The 22,081-nt window shown below is 37.4% G+C and overlaps 1 protein-coding gene across 3 annotated transcripts in view; it reads left to right on the forward strand.

Moving 5' to 3' along the window:
- The window catches only part of col18a1a (collagen type XVIII alpha 1 chain a), a 146,688-nt gene that overhangs the window by 90,119 nt on the left and 34,488 nt on the right, over nucleotides 1-22,081 (forward strand). For all 3 annotated transcript variants that reach the window (XM_051709109.1, XM_051709108.1, XM_051709107.1), the window contains 8 exons: nucleotides 2,685-2,768; nucleotides 4,124-4,177; nucleotides 12,906-12,963; nucleotides 15,218-15,348; nucleotides 17,997-18,023; nucleotides 19,077-19,283; nucleotides 19,806-19,832; nucleotides 20,327-20,389. In XM_051709109.1, the coding sequence (XP_051565069.1) occupies nucleotides 2,685-2,768; nucleotides 4,124-4,177; nucleotides 12,906-12,963; nucleotides 15,218-15,348; nucleotides 17,997-18,023; nucleotides 19,077-19,283; nucleotides 19,806-19,832; nucleotides 20,327-20,389 (651 nt within the window). The remainder of the gene's footprint in view (nucleotides 1-2,684; nucleotides 2,769-4,123; nucleotides 4,178-12,905; nucleotides 12,964-15,217; nucleotides 15,349-17,996; nucleotides 18,024-19,076; nucleotides 19,284-19,805; nucleotides 19,833-20,326; nucleotides 20,390-22,081) is intronic.

Consider the following 22,081-nt stretch of genomic DNA (forward strand, 5'->3'; position numbering starts at 1 on the left):
ATCCATTAGCACGACATTACCACTACACTAAAAAGAACAGCTTATATACTGTACACCAACAGATTCTTCACCCGCTTCTGGGGCACTACAGTGGCCTGACTGATCTGTGAAGTTATGTGATTGAATACCCTGCCTTGTTTCCACCAGTCGTGGTAGAGTGTTCATACACTTTGTCCAATAACCATAGTGAGACAACAGAGGCAACAAGAATGCCTCACTTTTCCCAAAGCTCAGTCACCTTATAATAGCCACTCATTCTCAGATGGTTCTTCTGAAATAGGGCTCGTCTGATGTCCCCTTGTTTCGCTTGGCTTTCATTTCCTGTGGGAACGCCACCATAAGGAGATGGCCATCATAATGTCATAATGACCACATACAGATATGATTAAGCAGGATATGATTGGTATTCCCTCCTGCTCATTAAGATTATGTGGGACGATCAGGGCTGGTAGATCTGACCCTGTGTTGGGGCTGCAAAGGTCACGGCATGAAACAAAAAGGCAATTAAGACATCATAAAGCTTTCTTGACTGCATTCTGCTCCTTAACCTTTGACCTTAACACAGGGCATTCACTTAGACGCTAGAGGGGAAGTCCTGTCATATCTTACCAGCAACAAATTCCTGTTACCCCAACCAAAGGGACCTTAAATGGAGATAAACTAAATGAGACATTAATAAGCAGCTGTCTTTGTGTGTCTTTGGGTATTGAAGGTGGAAATGAATAAGTGTTGCTTGGTGGATAAAGGACTGAATGTTCCCATGTGAGTTGTTATCATGCCGGAATCCATGAAAGAGAAATCCCACAAAGAGACAGATTGCTGCAGTGGGGTCCAAAAGTCTGAGACCACTAGTAATGATGCTTCTAGTTTGCATTTTTCATTACAGATTATATTATCGACATAACAATTTGGGTGAAAAGTAGAAATGAAAAATTTACATTAATTTGTTTATTATGACCCCCTTTTGCTACACTGAAAAAACAATTGTTGGTTTAACTTAATTCAATTGTGGACATTGGTTCCACACAATGAAAGTGAGTTTCTCTGATATGAAATTAAAATGTAGGCTCTACCCAGATACTTTGTGTGTAACCTAAATTAATTGAGTTAACCTAACTTAAATTTGATCTATTCAACTAACTCTATTGAAACTTTTAGCTTGTTGCTAGTAGTGATGGGTCGTTCATGAACGATTTGTTCATTTTGAACGAATCTTTTATGTGACTAAGAAGGAGGAGTAGTCTCAGAGAGTGATTGGTTCATTTTGTGTTGGCCACACATGTGCATTGCGCAACCTTCATTTGTTACGTGAAAACCACATAGGCGCTGTACTGGAAACAGAAATGATTAGTTCACCTTTCAACTCTTTTGGTCCGAGTCGTTAATTCTTTTGTCACGTGACAGCCGTATACACAATGCATTGCTCACACAAGGAACAGAAATTATTAGTTCACCTCTCGAGTCATCTGGTCCGTGTAGTTCGTTTATTTGTCACATGACAACCGTATACGCTATGCACATGCGGCTGTCACGTGACAAAAGAATGAACAACACGGACAAGAAGATTCCAGAGGTGAACTAATCATTTCTGTTTCTCATAATTGATCCTTGGCTGCATAATCCATTTTTCCTTATTGGGACTATAATCAAAGTTTGCGTAAGTAGACATGTTGGGGGGATTTGGCTATTGAAAATGTCACATTTTAATTTAATTCTGCTCAAATGAACGAAATGACTTGAATAAATTCGTTCATTTTGCTGAATGAGACTCAAAGATTCAAGTCAGTAAAATTATCCGATCTTCTCATCACTAGTTGCTAGCTAGTTACAATCATATTTGTATAATATATATATGTTTGTACTGTATAACAAGTATGGTGCTGCTAAGGTTTTACAGATCCCCAATCATTCATTATACTGATGATTTGCTTCATGAAAACAAGCAATACATACTGATTTTTCAGTAGTAATGTTCCCAACCTCAACTTTGCCATTAGCTCCACTCTTCTACACAATGGTAACCTTCAAAAAAAGTTCAAAATGACAGAAAATCCTCTAAGTCCCAACACAACAGAACATGAAACACTTAAAAAGCTTGTACTTGTTTCATTTTGCATAGAAATATATTAAAATAGCACTTCATTTTAAAATTTACTCTCCCAATCCAGTCCTGTGCAAAGCATGCTGGGAACGGGAAGTTCCTTGCCCGGTTTCAGCAATACATTGATGAACAAATGTTATTCACATAGTCCCAACACAATTGGATTAAGTGAATATACAGTAGATGGATTGTACTCAGTGAAATTAAGTTAAGACCAAATGCTAAAGAATTGTGTTGCATTAGCTCATTTTAAAGTTAACTGAGCAAGCAGTAAAAATCACGTTGAGTGAACACCATCCGTTAGAAGTCTAAATCCATTTGGACATTTCATAGCAATATGATCATATTACTTATTGATGACTGTGTTGAATATCACTTGGATTTTATGCAATATAATCATGTTCTCATCCAAAACATAAAAATATTACGTTGATTTCAAGTGTACTGGTTTAGTATTTTCAATAGAGCTGCTTGCCCTTTTTTCAATGTAGTCTTTGTTGGCATAAATAGACTGTATGCCATCACACCTCCAATGCCCATCAAAACATGCTTACCACCCTGTGTTTGTGTGTGTGTGCTCTAGGGTGTCATCGGCGATCTGAGGGTGTTGAAAGACCCTGGAGCAGCTGAACGCCACTGTGAGGAAGATGAGGATGACTCAGATGGGGTAAGACTTAAAGCACTTAAGCTCTTTAATGAGTTAAATAATCACTTTCACTCATGTGTCACGTCTAAATGAGGTCTCATTATGTGTCTCGCCACAGCTTTGCATCTCAGCAGCTTTGCCAAGAGCAGCTTTGGCTCTGAACTAATAACGGAATGAGAAATAGCTACATAAATACATCACATTTATAGCTGGTTTTCCCAAGTAAATTGGAGACCATTAGCTACAAACACTTACTGTAGGTTAAACGGTTTGGTAAAATTTTAATCCAAATTATAAATCCAAAATGATAAATACTGAACTTGTACTCTGGGAGATCAGTGACAACAAAAAAGAAATGTTTTGTGCATTCAAACTCACTCAAACATCTTCAAACAAGTGTATTATTTTCTAAAGGGGTGCTTTTTAGTGTTTACAGTTTTTAATGCTCTACCTTTTTAAGAAGTTATTGTGTTATCATTTATATATGAGATCTATTGCAAATATTGTATTTAGACTTTTCGAGCAGTTACTTTGCTGTGGCATCAGTTCAGGAAATAGAAGACTGTATCAGGGTTTTTAGTGTTTTGGGTTACAGAAAATTTACCTTATGGTCCCTCCTTAATGGAATAGTTCACCTAAAAATGAAATATTTGTCATAATTTATTTTCCTTCATGTTGTTCCATTCCCATGTGACATGTTGTCATTTGTGAAACACAAAAGTAGATCTTAGGCAGAATATCCGAGCTGCTCTTTCCCAAACAACAAAAGTGGATGGTAATTTTATCGGCAAGCTCCAAAAAAAAAAAAAAAAAAAAAAAAAAAAAAAAAAGCACCTTGAAATTATGATAAAAGTAGTCCATATGACCTGTATTCTAAGTCTTGTGAAGTCATATGAAATGGCTTTCTATGGCTTCACAAGACTTGGAATATAGAACATAGTCGTACGGCCTACTTAGGAGTTTTTTTGGAGTGTGGCCATATAAATCACCATCCACTTATGTTGCATGGCAAAAAGGAGCTTGCATTTCTGCCTTACATCTTTTGTGTTTCACAAAAGACAGCATGTGATATGGGAATGGAACAACATTAAGGAAAGTAAATGATGATAAATATTTCATTTTTAGGTGACCTATTCTATTAAGGAGAAAGTGGACTGTTTGTCGACTGATTTCTATCACTCTGTCTGCTTGGAATTTACTTCCATTCATTTCTAGAAAATAATTTTTTGCCTCCAGTAAGGTTTTCCACAGGATAAAGCCCATCAATATGATGTATGACCTGTACATGCCCTCCAGCTGTAGAAATAACATTGTGATGGTTCGACCCTTTCTTATTGTTTACAGTCAAACAAATTCACATATTTTTTTCTCTGCAGGGATCGGGTGAAGGCAGAGGAAGTGGTGGCGGGTATGAAACACCATCAGTCCAGGTATAAACATAATTTTGCTCAGAATGTTCCTTCTGTTTCTTTTTTTTTTTTCCTATTTCTTTTTTTGGCTTAGGTAGCCATGTGAGCCTAAACTCTCACTAGTCAATTGGTGTGATCCATTTTATCACCACACTCAAAACAGCATCAACAGCATCTAATGACAATTCTGTGGTTCCGGGCTATTTAGAAAGCAGCAGTCTGGGAGTTTTGGCTGGTCTGTTACTAAACACTTGCTCATCTTTTGAGGGAAAGTCCTGGATCTACACTGTTATCTCCGGACCAGTCCCAGATGTTAAAGCCCATCTTCTTATGTCTTGTGTTACTAATACAGAAATAGGCCATGTGGAAATTGTTTCTGATGTTCAAGGCCCCTGTCTGAGCACGCCAGAGATAATTACAATGGGAAGAAACCAGGTGGCTCTTAAGTGTGGATTGCAGGGATCCTCTGACATAAGAGTCTGTTTTTGTGTAAAGAGAGAATTTTTTTTGTCATTATTTACCTTCAGTCTCCTCAAGTCTTTTCAAACCTATATGCTGTCATTTTTCTTTGAATACACAAGTATACTTTTTTTAACAATTGTTATGCAGCTCAGTTGTTATAACAGTTCAAAGAGACCAGGGACTGTAAATAGACTGTAAAATCCTGAAATTTAAGTTATTCACTGATAATATCTCCACCAAAGCTCACATTTAGCCTGTGTCTGCATCCACATTAAAAAATGGCATGTCAGTGATGCCAAAACACCTTAGTTTCTTGCCTACATGCCATTTTTGCCACATGCCCATTCACACTAAGCTATCATTTGGTTTAAGAAGATGTCAAATATAGAGTATGTATTAGATTATTTATGGTGTTTTTGTCCTTTTTTGAACTCTGCAGATATGGTCACAATGAACTGTCATTGTATGGCAAGAGTTGTGTAATGATACTTAAAAAAATTCCACAGAAAAAAGACAGCGTATACACTTTTGGAAGAACATGAGGGTGAGTAGGAGAGACCGGGGTTAGCTGGCACACTTTTCATACTTTGTTGAATATCTCTGATGGAACAAACGTTATGATACCCCAAGTAGGTGCAAACGAAAGCTTAAGTTCTTGGGTAAAAAACAAACGCATTCAACATCATGGTCAAAATTATGTTGTGCATTTTGGCACAGGTTGTGTGTTTAAACACTGTTAAAACACTATAGATTTAAGAGAGAAGCAACACACAGAAAAACAAACAACAGTTTATTTTAAACCAGGACAGCAGAACAACACAAGTTTGCCTTCTATTATGATGACTCTTAAGACATTAAAGATATTACAGCTTAATTTTATGTTATAGCATAATTCTGTTTAAAGCTGCTTTGAAACAATTTGCAAAAAAAAAATATGTGTAATGATTATGTAATTAATATGATTGTATTAATATAATTATGATTAATATAAACAAATTGGATTTAATATGAACAATTGTTACTTATATAAACTTGTATAAATATATAAATCTTTACTTAAACTTGTTTTATATAAATGTAAATATTTTTAATAACATAAATGAAAGGAACTAATTGTATCATTGGCTTGACTTGAAACGTGTGTATGTGTAATATGCCTAATAATAATTATATGTTATTTTTTATTATTATAGTTACTTTTATTTCAGTCATTTATGTATGTATTTAGAGGTATTAAGTTGGTAAATAGTGTGTATAACCCACATAACCCACACAAATACCAATGTGCCAACCAACTCCACTCATACTCTTTTGATAAATGATAGTCAGCTAGCATAACAGGCTTACAAATGTTATATCAAAATAACAGATTTTAATATTCAGATGCCCTGACAGAATCAATCAGAGCTGGTCAAGAAAGTGAACATTTAGATGTTACACTTTTGTGAAAATAATTTAAAAATTACCAGAAATTAACTCTGTGCAACCAACCCCTGTAGCCAACCAGCCCTGGTCTCTCCTATGTAAATGTTGACAAAATTTTCATTTTTGGGTGAACTTTCCCTTTAACTGGTTTCTTCATCAGTGCTAATGTGTAATGTAATTTGAGAATGTTAAGAACGTAAGTTTTCGTATTTGCAGTTTACGAGTACTGTATGTTGTACAATTTTAACATTGCTGCTTCTGAGCTGTGGCTCGTTTTACCTAACAAGTATTTATTGCTGTTATATTTGTTTTAAAATCTTTTAAACAGCTGGTTCCAAACACATAGGTGCCAATTCGTGTTTTTTACATTTATTTAACCTGGTAATTTTAAATTAAACAGCTTCTTATTTACAGTATGCAACATGTTTTAACATGCTGCGATAGACACAGAAAACAGACAGCATTTTCCAAAGAGCTGTAAAGTGAACTTCCCTTTTTCCTAGCATGGAATCCATTTTTGATGGGTGCCACATTCTCCTCTGGGATATTTTCCACCTTTGTTTCACAGTCAGTCCAACTCTGCTCAGATGTTTGAAAGTGCATCTGAGACAAAGGCACCTGGTGGGCATGCATTCTTGCAAACTGAGTTGCATGACTCACTCTCTTTGTGTAATCTATTTTTGTGCAATTATAATATCTAGAGGGGGGAAATAAGTCTTGTGATTGTAGTAAACACACGTTTAACTATATTACACTTGATCAGTCAAATAGAAAAAAAATGAATGTTAGTCTTTTATGCCAAACAGGTTTTATTCGTCTTATTTCTCTTTATGCCATTTCTTATAATCATTAATGATGCACAAGGAAGCTAAGGACTCATATATGCAGTCGCCCAGAAAAGGATTTGGACACTTGAGCCACACTTTGTGAAATGTGTATGTCTTTGTATTATATGACAAGCGGTATCAATCAAATATACACTCACAAAGCACTTTATTAGGAACACTATGGTCCTAATAAAGTGCCCAACATGGTCTTTTGCTGTTGTAGCGCATCCGCCTCAAGGTTCAACGTGTTGTGCATTCTGAGATGCTATACTGCTCACTACAATTGTACAGAGTGGTTATATGAGTTACCGTAGCCTTTCTGTCAGCTCGAACCAGTCTGAACATTCTCCGTTGGCCTCTCTCATCAACAAGGCATTTCTGTCCGCATGCAGAGCTGCCACTCATTGGATGTTTTTTGTTTTTGGCACCATTCTGAGTAAACTCTAGAGACTTTTGTGTGTGAAAATCCCAGGAGATCAACAGTTACAGAAATACTCAAACCAGCCTGTCTGGCACTAGCAATCATACCACGGTAGAAATCACAGAGATTTTTTTCCCCATTCTGATGGTTGATGTCAACATTAACTGAAGCTCCTGACCCGTATCTGAATGATTTTATGCATTGCACTGCTGCCACACTATTGGCTGATTACATAATCACATTAATAAGTTGGTGTACAAACAAGCAAAACATTTCACAAAAGGCGGTTTGTCGGGTTTAAATTATAAAAACAATAGATGTATTGTTCAGAGTTAAGAGAAACAATATTATTTGGTTGTTATTATTCCACTAGTACACCTGTGTGAACTGATTTCATACATCTACTAAAAATCTCCTTGACACCACTTGGTTAAAAATAACGGCAAAAATGACTAAAAGAAAGATCCTAGCCTAATTTATTGGTGTGTCATGGTCATTTATTTGCAGATACCACTTGGTTTGGTATTGTGTTACACATAGAATTAAATGCATTAGTATACCTTGAGGTAGTAAACCTTATTCTTGGTATACTCCCTCTATTACTAAAATCAGTTCCACACATAAGAATTGCAGCCTTAAATCAAATTAAAAAGACAAATTAGAACCCTATGGAGTGGAGAGAAATAATATCAAGGATGAATACAAGGATGTAGTGGAAGGAAATGTATTAGATGGGGAAATTAATAACATATAATATTAAGAACATAAAATTTGAACACAGATGGGAACTAATATTATAGGAAGATGATTATTTCTCTTTGACTTTTGTGATTAATTGGTTAAATGGAAAGGTACATTTAGAAATTATACTGTCCAACAAAGGCAAAACACAAAATTGAGTTATGACTGAAATCAGGGCTCTTAGAGATCTGTACTGTGACAGACTAGTGTAGCTCATATGCTTAGTTTCAGAGAAAAAAAAATAAATATTTTGAAAATGCAACTACTAAATCCACATCAAAATACTTCAAGCTGTTTAATACTTTCCATTCCACTTTCCTTTTTCATTGTAATTATTGGTGTAGTTAATGAGTTTGGCTTTTTCAGGGTAGTATAGGGTATTGCTAATTTTACTTTTGAAAGTCATTTATGTAAATATACTGGGATAGATAGATAGATAGAAAGACAGACAGACATACATGTGCAAACAGTGGCAAATCCACCTGACTGTTGGATTGCAAATTGCCGTGCTGTGTGGCAGGTGCTATTTAAACCTAGTGCAAATAGTCACTCCATTTATTTAATACTGTGTTTCCCTGATTTTTGATTGGGTGGGCAAGACTCACCTTTGGGTGGGCTCAGCCCACCCCTGCCCATGCCTACATCCGGCTGTGACACCACTTGACATTTTTAAAGCCATTCATTTATTATTATTGTAGAAAACTGTAAGGGGGTTCAATGGAAAGGAGGAGGCGAGCACCGGCTTGACAACTTAAATAATAATTTAATAAACAACTTAAACAAACACACAACCAAAAACCACACAGTACAGCTGCTTGCAATTCTCTCTCTCGAACTATCGTCCCCGGCCGCCTTTATCCCTCGCACGCCCCATCAGGCTGATTGGGGACCGGGTGTGTCTCATTCCAGCCCGGCCCCACCCTCCTCGGCTCTACACTCCTCCCGGTGTTGCTTCAGGCCGGGGAGCCCCCGGCATGATGTACATCCCCCACCCTTCCTCTGCCGGCGGGTCATCCCTGCCTTCCTCGACCTGGGAGGAGACAGGAGGGGAAAAACAACAAAACAAAATGGCAAGGGAAAGGCCAACACGGAGCGACAGAGAGAGAGAGGAGAGAGAGAAAAAGAAACTCACCGGTTCTCTGATGCGCCGTCGCGTGGTCCTCGATCACTACACCACCCTCTCAGGCGGACTGCAGCCACTCCTCCCCGGGCGGACCGGAGTCAGACCTCTGACCCCCAGCGGACAGAATGCCCCTCCGCATTCCCGGCGTCCCGTGGGGACACTCCTCCGCCCCTGGCAGTGGCCCTACCACTCCAGGCGGTTGGGGAGTCGCTTCCCTCCTCCCCCCGCGGACGGCGGTCTTCTCTCGACCCCTCCGTGTTCCCGGGGGACGGCAGGGCATTCCTCCACCCCCGGCAGCGGCACCCTCGCTCCAGGCGGTCGGGGAGTCCCGTCCCCACTTGCCTCGCGGACAGCGGCCGTTCCCCGCGTCCGGGTGGTCGGGCTACTCCGTCCCCCGTCGGACGGCAGCGGCGCTCCCCTGGGTGGACGGCAGTGTCGAGGACTCTGCGAAGGGAATCCCTCCTCCTTCCTGGGTTTCGGCACCAGTGTAAGGGGGTTCAATGGAAAGGAGGAGGCGAGCACCGGCTTGACAACTTAAATAATAATTTAATAAACAACTTAAACAAACACACAACCAAAAACCATGCAGTACAGCTGCCTGCAATTCTCTCTCTCGAACTATCGTGCCCGGCCGCCTTTATCCCTCGCGCACCCCATCAGGCTGATTGGGGACCGGGTGTGTCTCATTCCAGCCCGGCCCCACCCTCCTCGGCTCTACAAAAACGCTATACATTTTTTGTTTTTAAATGTATGAATCCATCATGGACACAAAGATTACATTTCAATGAATTTGAAAAATGTGATTTAAAATAAATTTTTCAAGGATTTCGAATTTGTATTACCTATAACATTATTTGTCAATGACCCATAAGTATGACTCCTACTATATCAAGCTCACTGAATTGTTCAACCCTAGATATATCCGAAAAGAAGTCATTGCATTCCATAAATGGATCCAGATTGCTCTCATGGAAGACCATGATTGCAAAAAACATTTGGCAGCAAAGAATGGCTTAAGATATACTCCTTATTCCTCTCTCCACCATAACTCACAGTAATGTGTTCAAGGTCAGTAAGGAATTGCAGAGGGCTGTCTATCAGCGAGTTGCGGGCGACATTCTTCAATCTCCTCAGCAGTGGCGGCGATGGCAGATGTTTAGCAGCCCCTCCTTTTCTAGCCATACAACCCCCCACCTGCCCACCCCGACCCTATCTTTAGACCCCGGGACACGCAGTATGCATTCTCCAGGACGATCGTTATCTTCATCCAAAAATACACACTGTCAGCATCCTCTTACGGTGGCCATCAGAGTACTTGGTCTCTATTCTTGCCCAAGTCTCCTTTTTCTCAATCCCTGCATGAAATATGAGGATCAGAGAGTCTCAGAACCTGATGTCTGGTATTTTGTCAGCAGGGTCTGCTGTTTCAGCAGTGTTATGTTATGCTAAGTGCATGATCAGGCCCTCTTTGTGTCTATGTTTTACACATCATGATCCAGCAGCGCTTCCGTAAGAATCTTTGTTATTTGTTAGCTATATTGGCCTACTGGAGTATTTGGCTACTTAAAAATGTATGAGTGTCTTTGCATTATATAACAAAATGTCAAAGCAAGTGCTGTTTATTTTAAATAAATATAGCACAAACACTTTTCAAGCAACACATTTCACAAAAAGAAGCTTGTTAGTTTTCTATTAGGCCAAAATGAAGACAAAAAGTATTTGGAAACTTTCTGGTTGTCAAACTTTAATGGAACGTTAGATGAACTATACCTGTGGTTACTTTGCTTGGACGCCTCTGTGAACTTGAGGAAACTGACTTTATACATCTATTAAAAATCACCTTGGGATCAGTTGATTAAAATGTATTGATTTAGCATGTCAGTGTTGGTATGGCATATTGAAAGGAAACTGGTCTTGGCGGACTAGATCTGCTACACTGCTGATGCTGCAGAACAAGTACTGAGACTTGCTACTGCTATAAAATACACCGACATACCAAGTTAAGCATGTGGACATGCTGCTGCTGCATAATTAGATCAAACGCAAGACATGATGCATCGAGCATGTATGACATGCTGCCACACAAATAGACATACAAACAATCCCTTTGTAGCAGATCTAAGCAAGCAGAGATGGGGTGGAGTTGGGTTTCAGAGAAAAACTCTTGTAGCACCGGCTTCTCTGCAAAACTGAGCAATTTAAATGTTAGACAAAGAGTTGATTGGCCACCTAATTACATGTCAAAGGACCAGTAAGATTAAACAATTCGAGCCGATTGGCTTAACATCACTTATGTGAGTAAGCCAATTGGCTAACAGATAGCAAGTTCAAAAAACCTATCGGCTTGTGCCACATAGAGTTTCATGGCTGAACTTTGGTCATTTAATTCTGAGAAAAGATCTAGTATCCAGTTTTTTCAGATGCCACTTTGATTGATATTGTGTTTGTGATGCAATTACATTCAGAAATAAGACTTAAGTGTCCAAATACTTGGACACTTAACCAGTAGTCTGGCTGCGGTATGTAAGTATACAAAACCAGAACCATACAACTAGTTTCACTGTTTACTGATATCCCATTTCAAAGCCTGAAGGAAATTGTATAAACTTTCTATGCATGCTTGAGATGGTCACAGAAACATGTAAGGTCACAGACAGCCAAAGTGTTTGAATTTGTACACAAGCAGTAAAACGAAACTGTGTCAAAGCAGGTATACAAGGAATAAATAGTGGTATAATTTGGTTCTTCTTGCTGTATAATTAGAAGTTTTATTAACTGTATTAACTTACAGTTAAGCTCAGTCGACAGGATTTGTAGAAATTTGTAGAGGATTTGTTGGTTACCACAAAAATTAATTTAGACTTGCCCCTCCTGTTTTTTTTTTTAAAAAAAGCACAAATCTGGGTTCCAGTGAGGCACTTACAATGGAAGTGAATGGGGGCCGATCAGTATAAAATACTCACCATTTCGAAAGTATAGCTACAATATGTGTGTTAACATGATTTTACTCTGATAAAAACCACTTGCTAAAAGTTCTATCCCATTTTACAACTTCTTACCATGACAACATAACACTGTAAACCCCTGAAACCCTAAAACAATGATTTAGAATCAGAATCAGCTTTATTGCCAAGTATGCTTACACATACAAGGAATTTGTCTTGGTGACAGGAGCTTCCAGTGCACAACAATACAAAACAGCAAAAAGACATAGATAATAATAAGAAATAATAACAAATTGAATAGAATAAATATATGTGTGTGTGTTAGACTGAATGTGAAAAGACTAGACCGTGAATTTAAACAACTTTACAGCTCAAATAATATGCAAGTTTTAACAAAAGAATTAATGTAAGTGCTTTTATAAGTTATAAGCTTTACATTTCTGCCTTTATATCCTCCAAAAATTTGCCCCTATTCACTTCCATTGTAAGTGCCTCACTGTAGCCTCGATTTTTTTTTATTTTTTTTATTTTTATGAAAAGGTATAAAGAGTTAAAATAATTATAACATATATATATATTTTTTTTTTTTTTTTTTTTTTTTTTTTATGAAAAGGTATAAAGAGTTAAAATAATTATAACATATATATATATATTTTTTTTTACTGGAAAGCAAGATGAAAACTGACATTAAGATATAAAAAGTTATATTCTTACAGTATGTGAATTGCACTATAGTGTTGACCGACTGTCTTATTTTTTACTTGATTTATATAAGTGAAATTTTAATAATGTATATCATTTGCAGCCAACACCTCCCTCCTCTCCGCCACTCCAGCCGCCACCAGTGACCAGCAAACTCTCAGGTGAGCATTCTCTTTTCATTGTCAGGTCTAGACTAGTCTGTCTGTAATACCTTAACCAGTCTGACAGCACAACTCATCAGTTGTATTTATTGCACCGTTCAACACTTAGTGGCTCCTTTTCTTTTTGTAAACTTACATTAACTTTCTTTTTCATCCATGTGTTTTTGGTGGGTATTTTATAAGTTCACATCGATCATGCTGATACATTCATTGTTCATGAAAAGAAACACATTTGGATTGCATGCTTAGTTTACCCTTCTGAAAAGACAAGCATGGCTATACTGGTCCACCAACTTGACCAGCACCAGTCTGGTTAGTGCTGCTTTACTAAACCAGTCTGGACCCACATGCAAATTCATGCTGGTCTAAGCTAGTCTTTTCAGCAGGTTATTATGTATAATGCAAGAAGATTGAAAATTTAATTTGAGGTTTAGTCTATTTGGTGACACTATTCATCAGTCCTGTTGCCTAATCATGAAGTTGTCTAGAAGATGAAGTAGAAAAATGTATTTTAGAAACTTTCCTGGTAGGTACTTGACACCATGGAAGCTTAGTGTGTCTATGGAAGTAGCCTTTTTGATATTTGGCTCCCTCATCTGGTGGAAGAAAATGTAAAAGTATTCTTAAAAGGTATTTACAGTCCTTTTAATAGATGGCTTAAATCAACACTAGGATTTCCATGCAATTTGATTTATTTGTATAGCACTTAATACATATTGTTAATAATAAAAAATAAAAAAACACTAGGATTGTTAATTGAAACTGTCAATACATTTTGTTCTAAATCAGCTTTACAAAGAATAGGTAGATGAGGAAGACCTTGGGAGGAAACAAGGAAACATAGTTTTTAAATGGGTTGCTGAAGTGTGATCTTTTCTTAAAACTAGCTTAATTTATAAGTCCTGATAAAAATGAGGTGCAGATGATTACTCTCTGCAAACCTCAGGCTCCTACAGCGAATCTCGACAAATGTCTGGCTCCGGTGATTCCCGACAAAATTATGGCTCATATGGTGATTCTCGAAAAACTTCTGGCTCATATGGAGATTCTCGACAAACTTCTGGCTCGTATGGGGATTCTCGACAAACTTCTGGCTCGTATGGGGATTCTCGACAAACTTCTGGCCTATATGGTGATTCTCTACAAACTTTGGACTCAGTTGATATTATCAGGCAAACTTCAGGGTCGTCTGATGGTTCTATACAAGCTTCAAACTCTCTAAGAACATCAGGCTCAGCTGATGATGGCCTGCGGTATTCTGTGGAGTCCAGGCTTGGTTCAACAGGTGGGTTGCCAAGGAAATAGAAAATAGCAATGAAAATTGAATTTCTGCATAGAAATTCTAAGCAGAATTTCTACCTGATGCTTTGCATGAAATGCTGGCATAAAGGTGTGGATGATAAAGAAGGACTGAAGCACACTGGGAGCAAGCATTTGTGTCGCCACATATGTATGTTGTTTATTGAACATACATATGTATAGGATAGGCCTATTGTTCATTGGACAAGCATTGTTATATTGTAATTGTATTGTTTTATGAAAATGAACTGCTTATTCAGCTGCTTATAGGAGCTTCTGCTGGTAGGCATATTCTTACATGAATATGTGGAGTTTGGCCTGTTTTGTCCAAAATTTTCCTTAAATATTGTCAATTAGATTAGTAAGTATTTTAGGGTGAATCTCAAGAAAACATGTCAAAACATACCAAGGTTACATTTTACTCCAAATAAAAAAAAAAGAATATATATATTGCATAAAAAAAATAAAAGCATTTTTTAGGACCATGCTTTTTTTTACACTGTCATTTTTATTTATGACAAATTAATTCCCATTATTCTCAGTGTTGATGCTCATTAGATTCTTGTATTACAGTACAAATAATACAATAATTATTTAAAACATAAATTCAAAGTAGCACAGCAAATACCACTATAAATGCTAAATTTTTACGTTAAAAAAATATATATATTTTTATTTTTTTAGCCATTATATTGATGACAATGAGATTTTTTTTGCATTACAATAATGAGAATGTGGTTTGGGTTTGTACTTATTTTAAAATAATGAAAAGTCTTAAGTTGAAATAAGTTGAAAAATCTTAATGGTCCTAAAATTGGCATCATTTTCATTGTCCAAAATATAATTGGGCTTGAAATATGACCTATGATTCTTGATTGGTTTTGTGAGATTCACCCTTAGCTTACAACAGTGCTGCTGGATTTCTTATATTAATATTTTATATTTAAATTCACAGGTTCTACTGGAGCAAGAGGAGAGAAAGGACACAGAGGAGAGAAGGGTGCCAAAGGTGACATGGGTCCTGCGGGGCCAAAGGGAGAGTCAGGATCTGGATCTGTGTCTGGTGGTGTTCTAAAAGGAGAGAAGGTGTGTTGAGTACCGTGAAGCTGACTGAGAGATTCTAAAAATGTCTGTACTACATCTCTGTTTCAAAATGAATTAGTAAGCTATGAGAGGCTGTGCTATTTAGTGATTATTGTCAAAGATAAAGGGCAACCCTTTCAGGCCTAACAATATTCACAGTATAACAAAGTTCAAGTGCTTTATTGTTTTAATAAAACGGTTATTGAATAATAAAAATATTAAGGACATTTTTAAAACAACATAATTTTATTAAGAAAATTCATTTAAGGGATAGTTCACCCAAAAATGAAAATTCAGTCATTGTTTACTCACCCCTGTGTTGTTATAACCCTATATGGCTTTCTTTCTTTTTCTTAACACAAAGGGAGAAATTAAAAAAAAAAAAAAAGAAAAAAAGAAAATTGTGCTCAGTGATGCTATGCAATGGCAGTTTATGGTGACCACCTCTTCAAGCTTCAAAAGGACACAAAAGTATAATTCAGACTTCTAATCAATTATTGTATGCGACTCATGTCTTGTTCTGAAGGAATAAGATTAGATTTGGTCAGAAACAAACCGAAATCTAATGTATTATTAAGTTAAAATCTTGACTGACCATTGATCTCATGTTGCATTCATGAGTCTCCACACGAGTTTTAGAGCTCTTTGAAAAAGAGTAACAGTAGTTACGGAGCCGCTTGCGAGATGGGGCGTTCAAGTGAAAACTCGTTCTGTATCACTTCAACCAGACCACCAGTGATATTAACAACAGAAAACACAACATAGCTGCTCATAAAGCAGAGAGCAGAACTTACAAAACATGTCTGAAGAGTTTGTAGTTGAACAATAGATGCATTTCTATGCCCAGCCTTATTTGTTTGAACTGGAGTCCTCAATCAAACAGAGAGATGGGGCTGAAGGTAGCTACAGTCCTACTCAGAATCCAAACTACCCACAACAAAACATATTTTTTCTATGTTAATCAGAGTTTTTTTATTCTAAGCAGCTGTGACGAGCAACGGGACATTCTGATGATCACTTGGTTTCTATACATGGCATCACGCTGGGTAACCCCGTCCGCTATGAACTGGCATCAGTCCAAAATGATGTGTGGTACGATCACAAGGCGATCGTCTGTGTTCCACGACTGCTTTCGGGTCCTTGAATAACGCATAATGTGCGAGTAAGGGCAGCCGGTGGAATTTCTGGTGCCCCCCTAGTGTAAGGTGGTGCTCCCCTAGGGAGTTGGTGCCCTATGCAGACTGCATAATATGTGTATAGGGAGCGGCGTTTTGGAAGCAACCTTCAGCCTCCTCCATCACAATATTTGATTGAGGACAAATAAGACTGGAAATTGAAATGCATCTATTCTTCCACTACAAACTCTTCAGACATGTTTGCAAGTTCTGTTCTCTGGTTTGTGTGTAGCTATGTTGTGTTTTCTGTTGTTAATATCGCTGGTGGTCGGGGCCTGGGTAGCTCAGCAAGTATTGACGCTGACTACCAACCCTGGAGTCGCGAGTTCGAATCCAGGGCATGCTGAGTGACTCCAGCCAGGTCTCCTTAGCAACCAGATTGGCCCGGCTGCTAGGGAGGGTAGAGTCACATGAGGTAACCTCCTTGTGGTTGTGATTAGGGGTTCTCACACTCAATGGGGCACGTGGTAAGTTGTGTGTGGATTGCGGAGAGTAGCATGAGCCTCCCATGCTGTGTTTCTCCGCAGTGTCATGCACAGCGAGCCATGTGATAAGATGCGTGGATTGACTGTCTCAGAAGCAGAGGCAACTGAGACTTGTCCTCCGCCACCCAGATTGAGGTGAGTAACCACGCCACCATGAGGGCCTACTAAGTAGTGGGAATTGGACATTCCAAATTGGGAGAAAAGGGGATATATAAATAAATATATATATATATATATATATATATATATATATATATATATATATATATATATTGCTAGTGGTCCTGCAAAACAAGTTTTCGCTTGAAGGCCCAATCTTGCGTGTGCTGCATAACTACTGCTCTTGTACAAAGAGCTCTAAAGCTCATGTGTAGACTCATGAATGTGCACAGGAGATCAACGGTCCGTCAAGAGTTTCACTTTTAATATGTTAGATTTCTGTTTGTTTCTCAACAAACCTTATCGTATTCCTTCAGAACAATATGAGTCGCATCCAATAATTTATTCAACTTCTGAATTATACTTTTGTATCCTTTTGAAGCTTGAAGAGGTGGTTACCATAAACTGCCCTTGTATGACATCATTGAGAACAAAATGTTTTCACAGTTTCTCCCTTTGTGTTAAAAAAAAGAAAAAAAAAAGTTATATGGGGTTATAACAACACAGGGGTGAGTGAACAATGACTGAATTTTCATTTTAAGGTGAACTAATCCTTTAAGTTCAAGAACTATCTATTTTATAATAAAGCAATAAATGTTCTTAGGCACAACATGAAGCTAAAACAATCTTAAAATACACCAATGTAAATGTATTTATTTTTAAATTATTAAGTTACATTAATTTAATGTTTTTACATCTTTAGCTTAATTTTTTTTAAGTTTTATGCCATTCAAAATTCACAGTAAGCTTTAAAGTCAATGATGGGGTCTTGAAATTTTCAGCCATCAGTTGTAGCAGACAAGTCAATAATTTTTTTTCTGTGTTTTCAAAGGGTGCCATTGGAGAGAAAGGAATGAAGGTTTGTTGTGATAATACACTTGTGATACCTCTGCCTGGGCATAACTACAATGAGAAAATATATCTTGCACCTGTGGCATGTGAATAATAAAGGAGTAGTTCACCCGAAAATAATTAGTTTTAATTAATTAGCTCAAAATCATGTGGTTCCAACCACATATTATTTTCTTTCTTCTGTGAAACTCAAAATAAGTCTTTATATACACACACACACATATATATATATATATATATATATATATATATATATATATATATATATATATATATATATATATATATATTTACAACAAAAGTGCATGGTGATGTATACTGCCATGCTCCAAAATGGACAAAAAGCACCATAAAAGTAGTCCATGTGACTTGTTCACTATATTTCAAGTCTTTTGAAGCCATATGATAGATTTCTGTGAGCAACAGACCACAATTCAAGCTGTTAATTCACTGATAATCTTTCCCTCCACCACAACTCCCATTTGCATTTGTGTTCAGTTCAAAAACGGCACTTTTAGATGCTTCGCACTAGGTTTTACGTCATTGACAACAACGGCCATTGGTTCTTGGGTATCCCATGATCGATTGTGATGCAGCAACATTGAAAAATGTAACTACAAATTAGGTTTAAAAGCTACAGAAGAAAGAAAGTTTATCAGTGAACAACATCTTATATTTCTGCCTGTTCCTCACACAAAGCTATCATATGGCTACAGAAGACTTGGAAAATAGCACACAAGTCATATTAATGACTTTAATGATACTATTTGGTGTTTTAATGTGCTTTTTGGAGCTTTGCAGTATATACAGTATCACCATCCACTTAGACTGTATGGAAAACAGAAGTACAAATATTTTAAGATAACCTTTTGTTTTTCTCGAAAGAAAGGAAATAAAATGGGGTTGGAACTGGATATGGGTTGAGTAAATTATTTTTGGGTGAACTATTCATTTAAGAGCAAATAACTGTTTCTCGTAAATAATTCAGTTTTATTTATCTGTGTTGTCTAAGATTATGAGGCTTACTCAAGCTCAAATGTCTTTTGCCTTTTGGTTTTAGGGCAATCCCGGTTTTGGTTATTCTGGACCAAAGGGTGACCCTGGCCTCCCTGGGCCCCCAGGGCCTCCTGGTCCCCCGGGGCCCAGTGCAGAGGTAGAGGTGAGGGGAGATGGTTCTGTAGTGCAGAGTATGATGGGGCCGAGAGGACCACCTGGACCACAAGGGCCAACAGGACCTGCTGGCCCTGCTGGAGCCGATGGAGAGCCAGTGAGTCGCTTGAATATTGTGTTTTTTTAGTCTTTTCTGTTAACGGATACATTTGTACTAAAGGGATGGTTCCCCTAAAAATGAAAATTCTGTCATCGTAAACCTGAATGAATCTCTGTCTTCCGTCACTGTGGTATGCAAAAGATATCTTGAATGATGTTGAAGAGGCTGAATGTTCAGTCCCAGTCACCATTCACTGTCATTGTCACGAAAAAAAGATGCAATGAAAGTGAATGGTGACTGAGGCTTTCATTCTGTCTAACATCTACTTTTGTGTTCCCTTTGAAAGGTACAATCTTACACCACTGTCAAGTGATAAGTGGTGTTGACGGGTTTGGACAGTAATAGAATATGGTGTATGTATGCTGTTCCCCATTACAACTAGAGAACAGTGTTAATACAGGTTTAAGATATGTATCATTGCAAACACAAAGACACATTGTGTTTCTGCCCTTAAGACCATGCATAATGCATTGGTCATATCTGAACAAAACTAATATTCTGTCCTCTCTGCTTTTATAGGGTGACCCTGGTGAAGATGGAAAGGCAGTAAGTGCTCTTTAAGTAATGCATTTTATAAAGAAACCCTCTTATAAAATAGACCTGGGTCAAGTACATTTTGGTATATGTCTGGCAATATGGCAATATTTGTCTGAAATTATATCTTTTTCAGTCTCAGTTTTTGGCAACAGTTTGCTTTCCCTATACAAAGGGAGAAGGAAATTATTACTACAGTATATTGTTGATTTTATATATAAAAAAAAATAAACTTGCTGATTTGCTGGTCTTAGCTGGTCTGGTTTGCTAGGTTTAGGGAGATTTGGGTACTTGTCTGTTGGTCAGACTGAGAGACCAGCTGGCTGACCAGATAAAACAGCTGAACACCAGTTGGCCAGGCTTGGAGACCAGCTGAAGACCAGTTTGGCGAGGCTGGGAAACCAGCTTTATCTAGCTAAGACCAGCAAACCAGATGTTTTTCAGCAGTATTTGTATTTGTACTTATAGTTCATGTTCAAATGACTAAAAATCTATCTTTATAATAGGGCGCTGTTGGACCTCCTGGTTTTCCTGGAACTCCAGGGAATGCAGGACCCAAAGGAGAAAAAGTAAGTAAATATTATTATTATTATTATTATTTTATCAAAATAGTCATCATTCAGTACAGTTATGCATGGAAGGAGTTAATGGTGATTGTATCACTGTACAATAAGGTTTCATTTGTTAACATTAGTTAACAACATTAATTAACATGAACTAACAATTAACTATAGTTATTTGGCATTTACCTTCGGATAATTAGTTTTCTCGTTTTTGTCTTCAAAACGAAATAACCAATAAACCGTTCATTTATCACATTTCCGTTATCTCTCTTTATCACATCACAACAATTTATGTTGTATCTGCTTGTTTTTCAATTTAAAAAGAAATAGCCAAAAACAAGAAAAAAAAATGTCATTCATAAACCGATATTATAACTTGAATATTTGTTTTGCACATGTGGGCAGGGCTGACACTCCTGTTTCCACTGATTGGTCAGTGCGCACCATCATCTGTTCTTCCTCAACCCCGTTCATAGCAAATAAGAGTTCACCAAGTTCAAGTTTGCTGATTGCTTTTGCAGATAGATTCTAATCATTTTAATGAAGAATGTTAATATTTCTTAGAAAAACTCATCAAGCAATGGACACCTGGATACGACAACCAATGAACTCATCAACTCTCTTTTGTCACCGCGGGATGGGGTGGCAGTGCTTTTTTATTTTTAAAAGGAAAATTATGAATTGGGATGCTGTGCACAAACCTAACTATAACTAAATATCCTTTGTTATCTGATCATTATTGTTGTTTTTGTTGTTATTGTTATTATTAATGATAATTAAATCAAGCCAGTAATTGCAGGGTAAACATAAGGGGAAATATAAATGTTCACTGGATGTGAATAAGCCTCGCAGGACAAGGACCCAAAAGGACCCAGGATTTTTTGAGGGAAGGATCTCAGCCCGTATTGTTTGTGTATTATTATTTATTTTATTCTCTCTTTCTATTTTTTTTCATTCGTAGTTACACCTTTTGCATTCCAGTTTTATTCGGCAAGTGTTAAGTTCACTGTCAGAGCACGAGTCGCACGCAGTTCTTCACTTACCACCTATCCGAGGCCCGCTCGCCGTTCGATTGAATTTATGAAATAAAATGCAACTAAACGCGCCCTGTTCCTGATTTACTTTCCCCGACATGCAGTTGCATTTTGCTTGATTTATTATAAAAAATAAAATAAAAATCATTAGACCTACTTATCTGAACCTGAAAATGGCCCCTCATGCTGAAAGCATGAATCCCTAGTGTAATTAATTTATTGACCATCTGAGTAATTGATCATCTGTTTTATTAAAAAAATTTATCAAAAAAGTAAATGTAATAGGCCTGCACCAAAAGTGTATTAAAAGTGTTGCCCGTTAATCCAACCTGGACTTAGAGAATCACGTTGCTGGCAGGCTAAAATCCAAGACACTCACATGGAGTATAGGCCTAGTATTAATAAGGCCGGCTATTATAATGGGGTAATAATTTTAAAAACCATAATCAAATTGTGGCTAGAAGAGCCTTACTAAGGCTATGTACAACAATTATTTTACTTAATTCCCATAAAGTTTTAAACACATTCGCTGTCCATAAATAATATTTTATTGCGTAATGGTTGAAAGATACAGATAGACATGTCGGGCAAAATAAAGTCCTTTCTGACTGTCCCCATGGCAACGTGCACACCTGAAACCACATTGCTAGCACAACATTGACTA

This window comes from Myxocyprinus asiaticus, chromosome 10, assembly GCF_019703515.2.
Source record: "Myxocyprinus asiaticus isolate MX2 ecotype Aquarium Trade chromosome 10, UBuf_Myxa_2, whole genome shotgun sequence".
NCBI classification, from domain to species: domain Eukaryota; kingdom Metazoa; phylum Chordata; class Actinopteri; order Cypriniformes; family Catostomidae; genus Myxocyprinus; species Myxocyprinus asiaticus.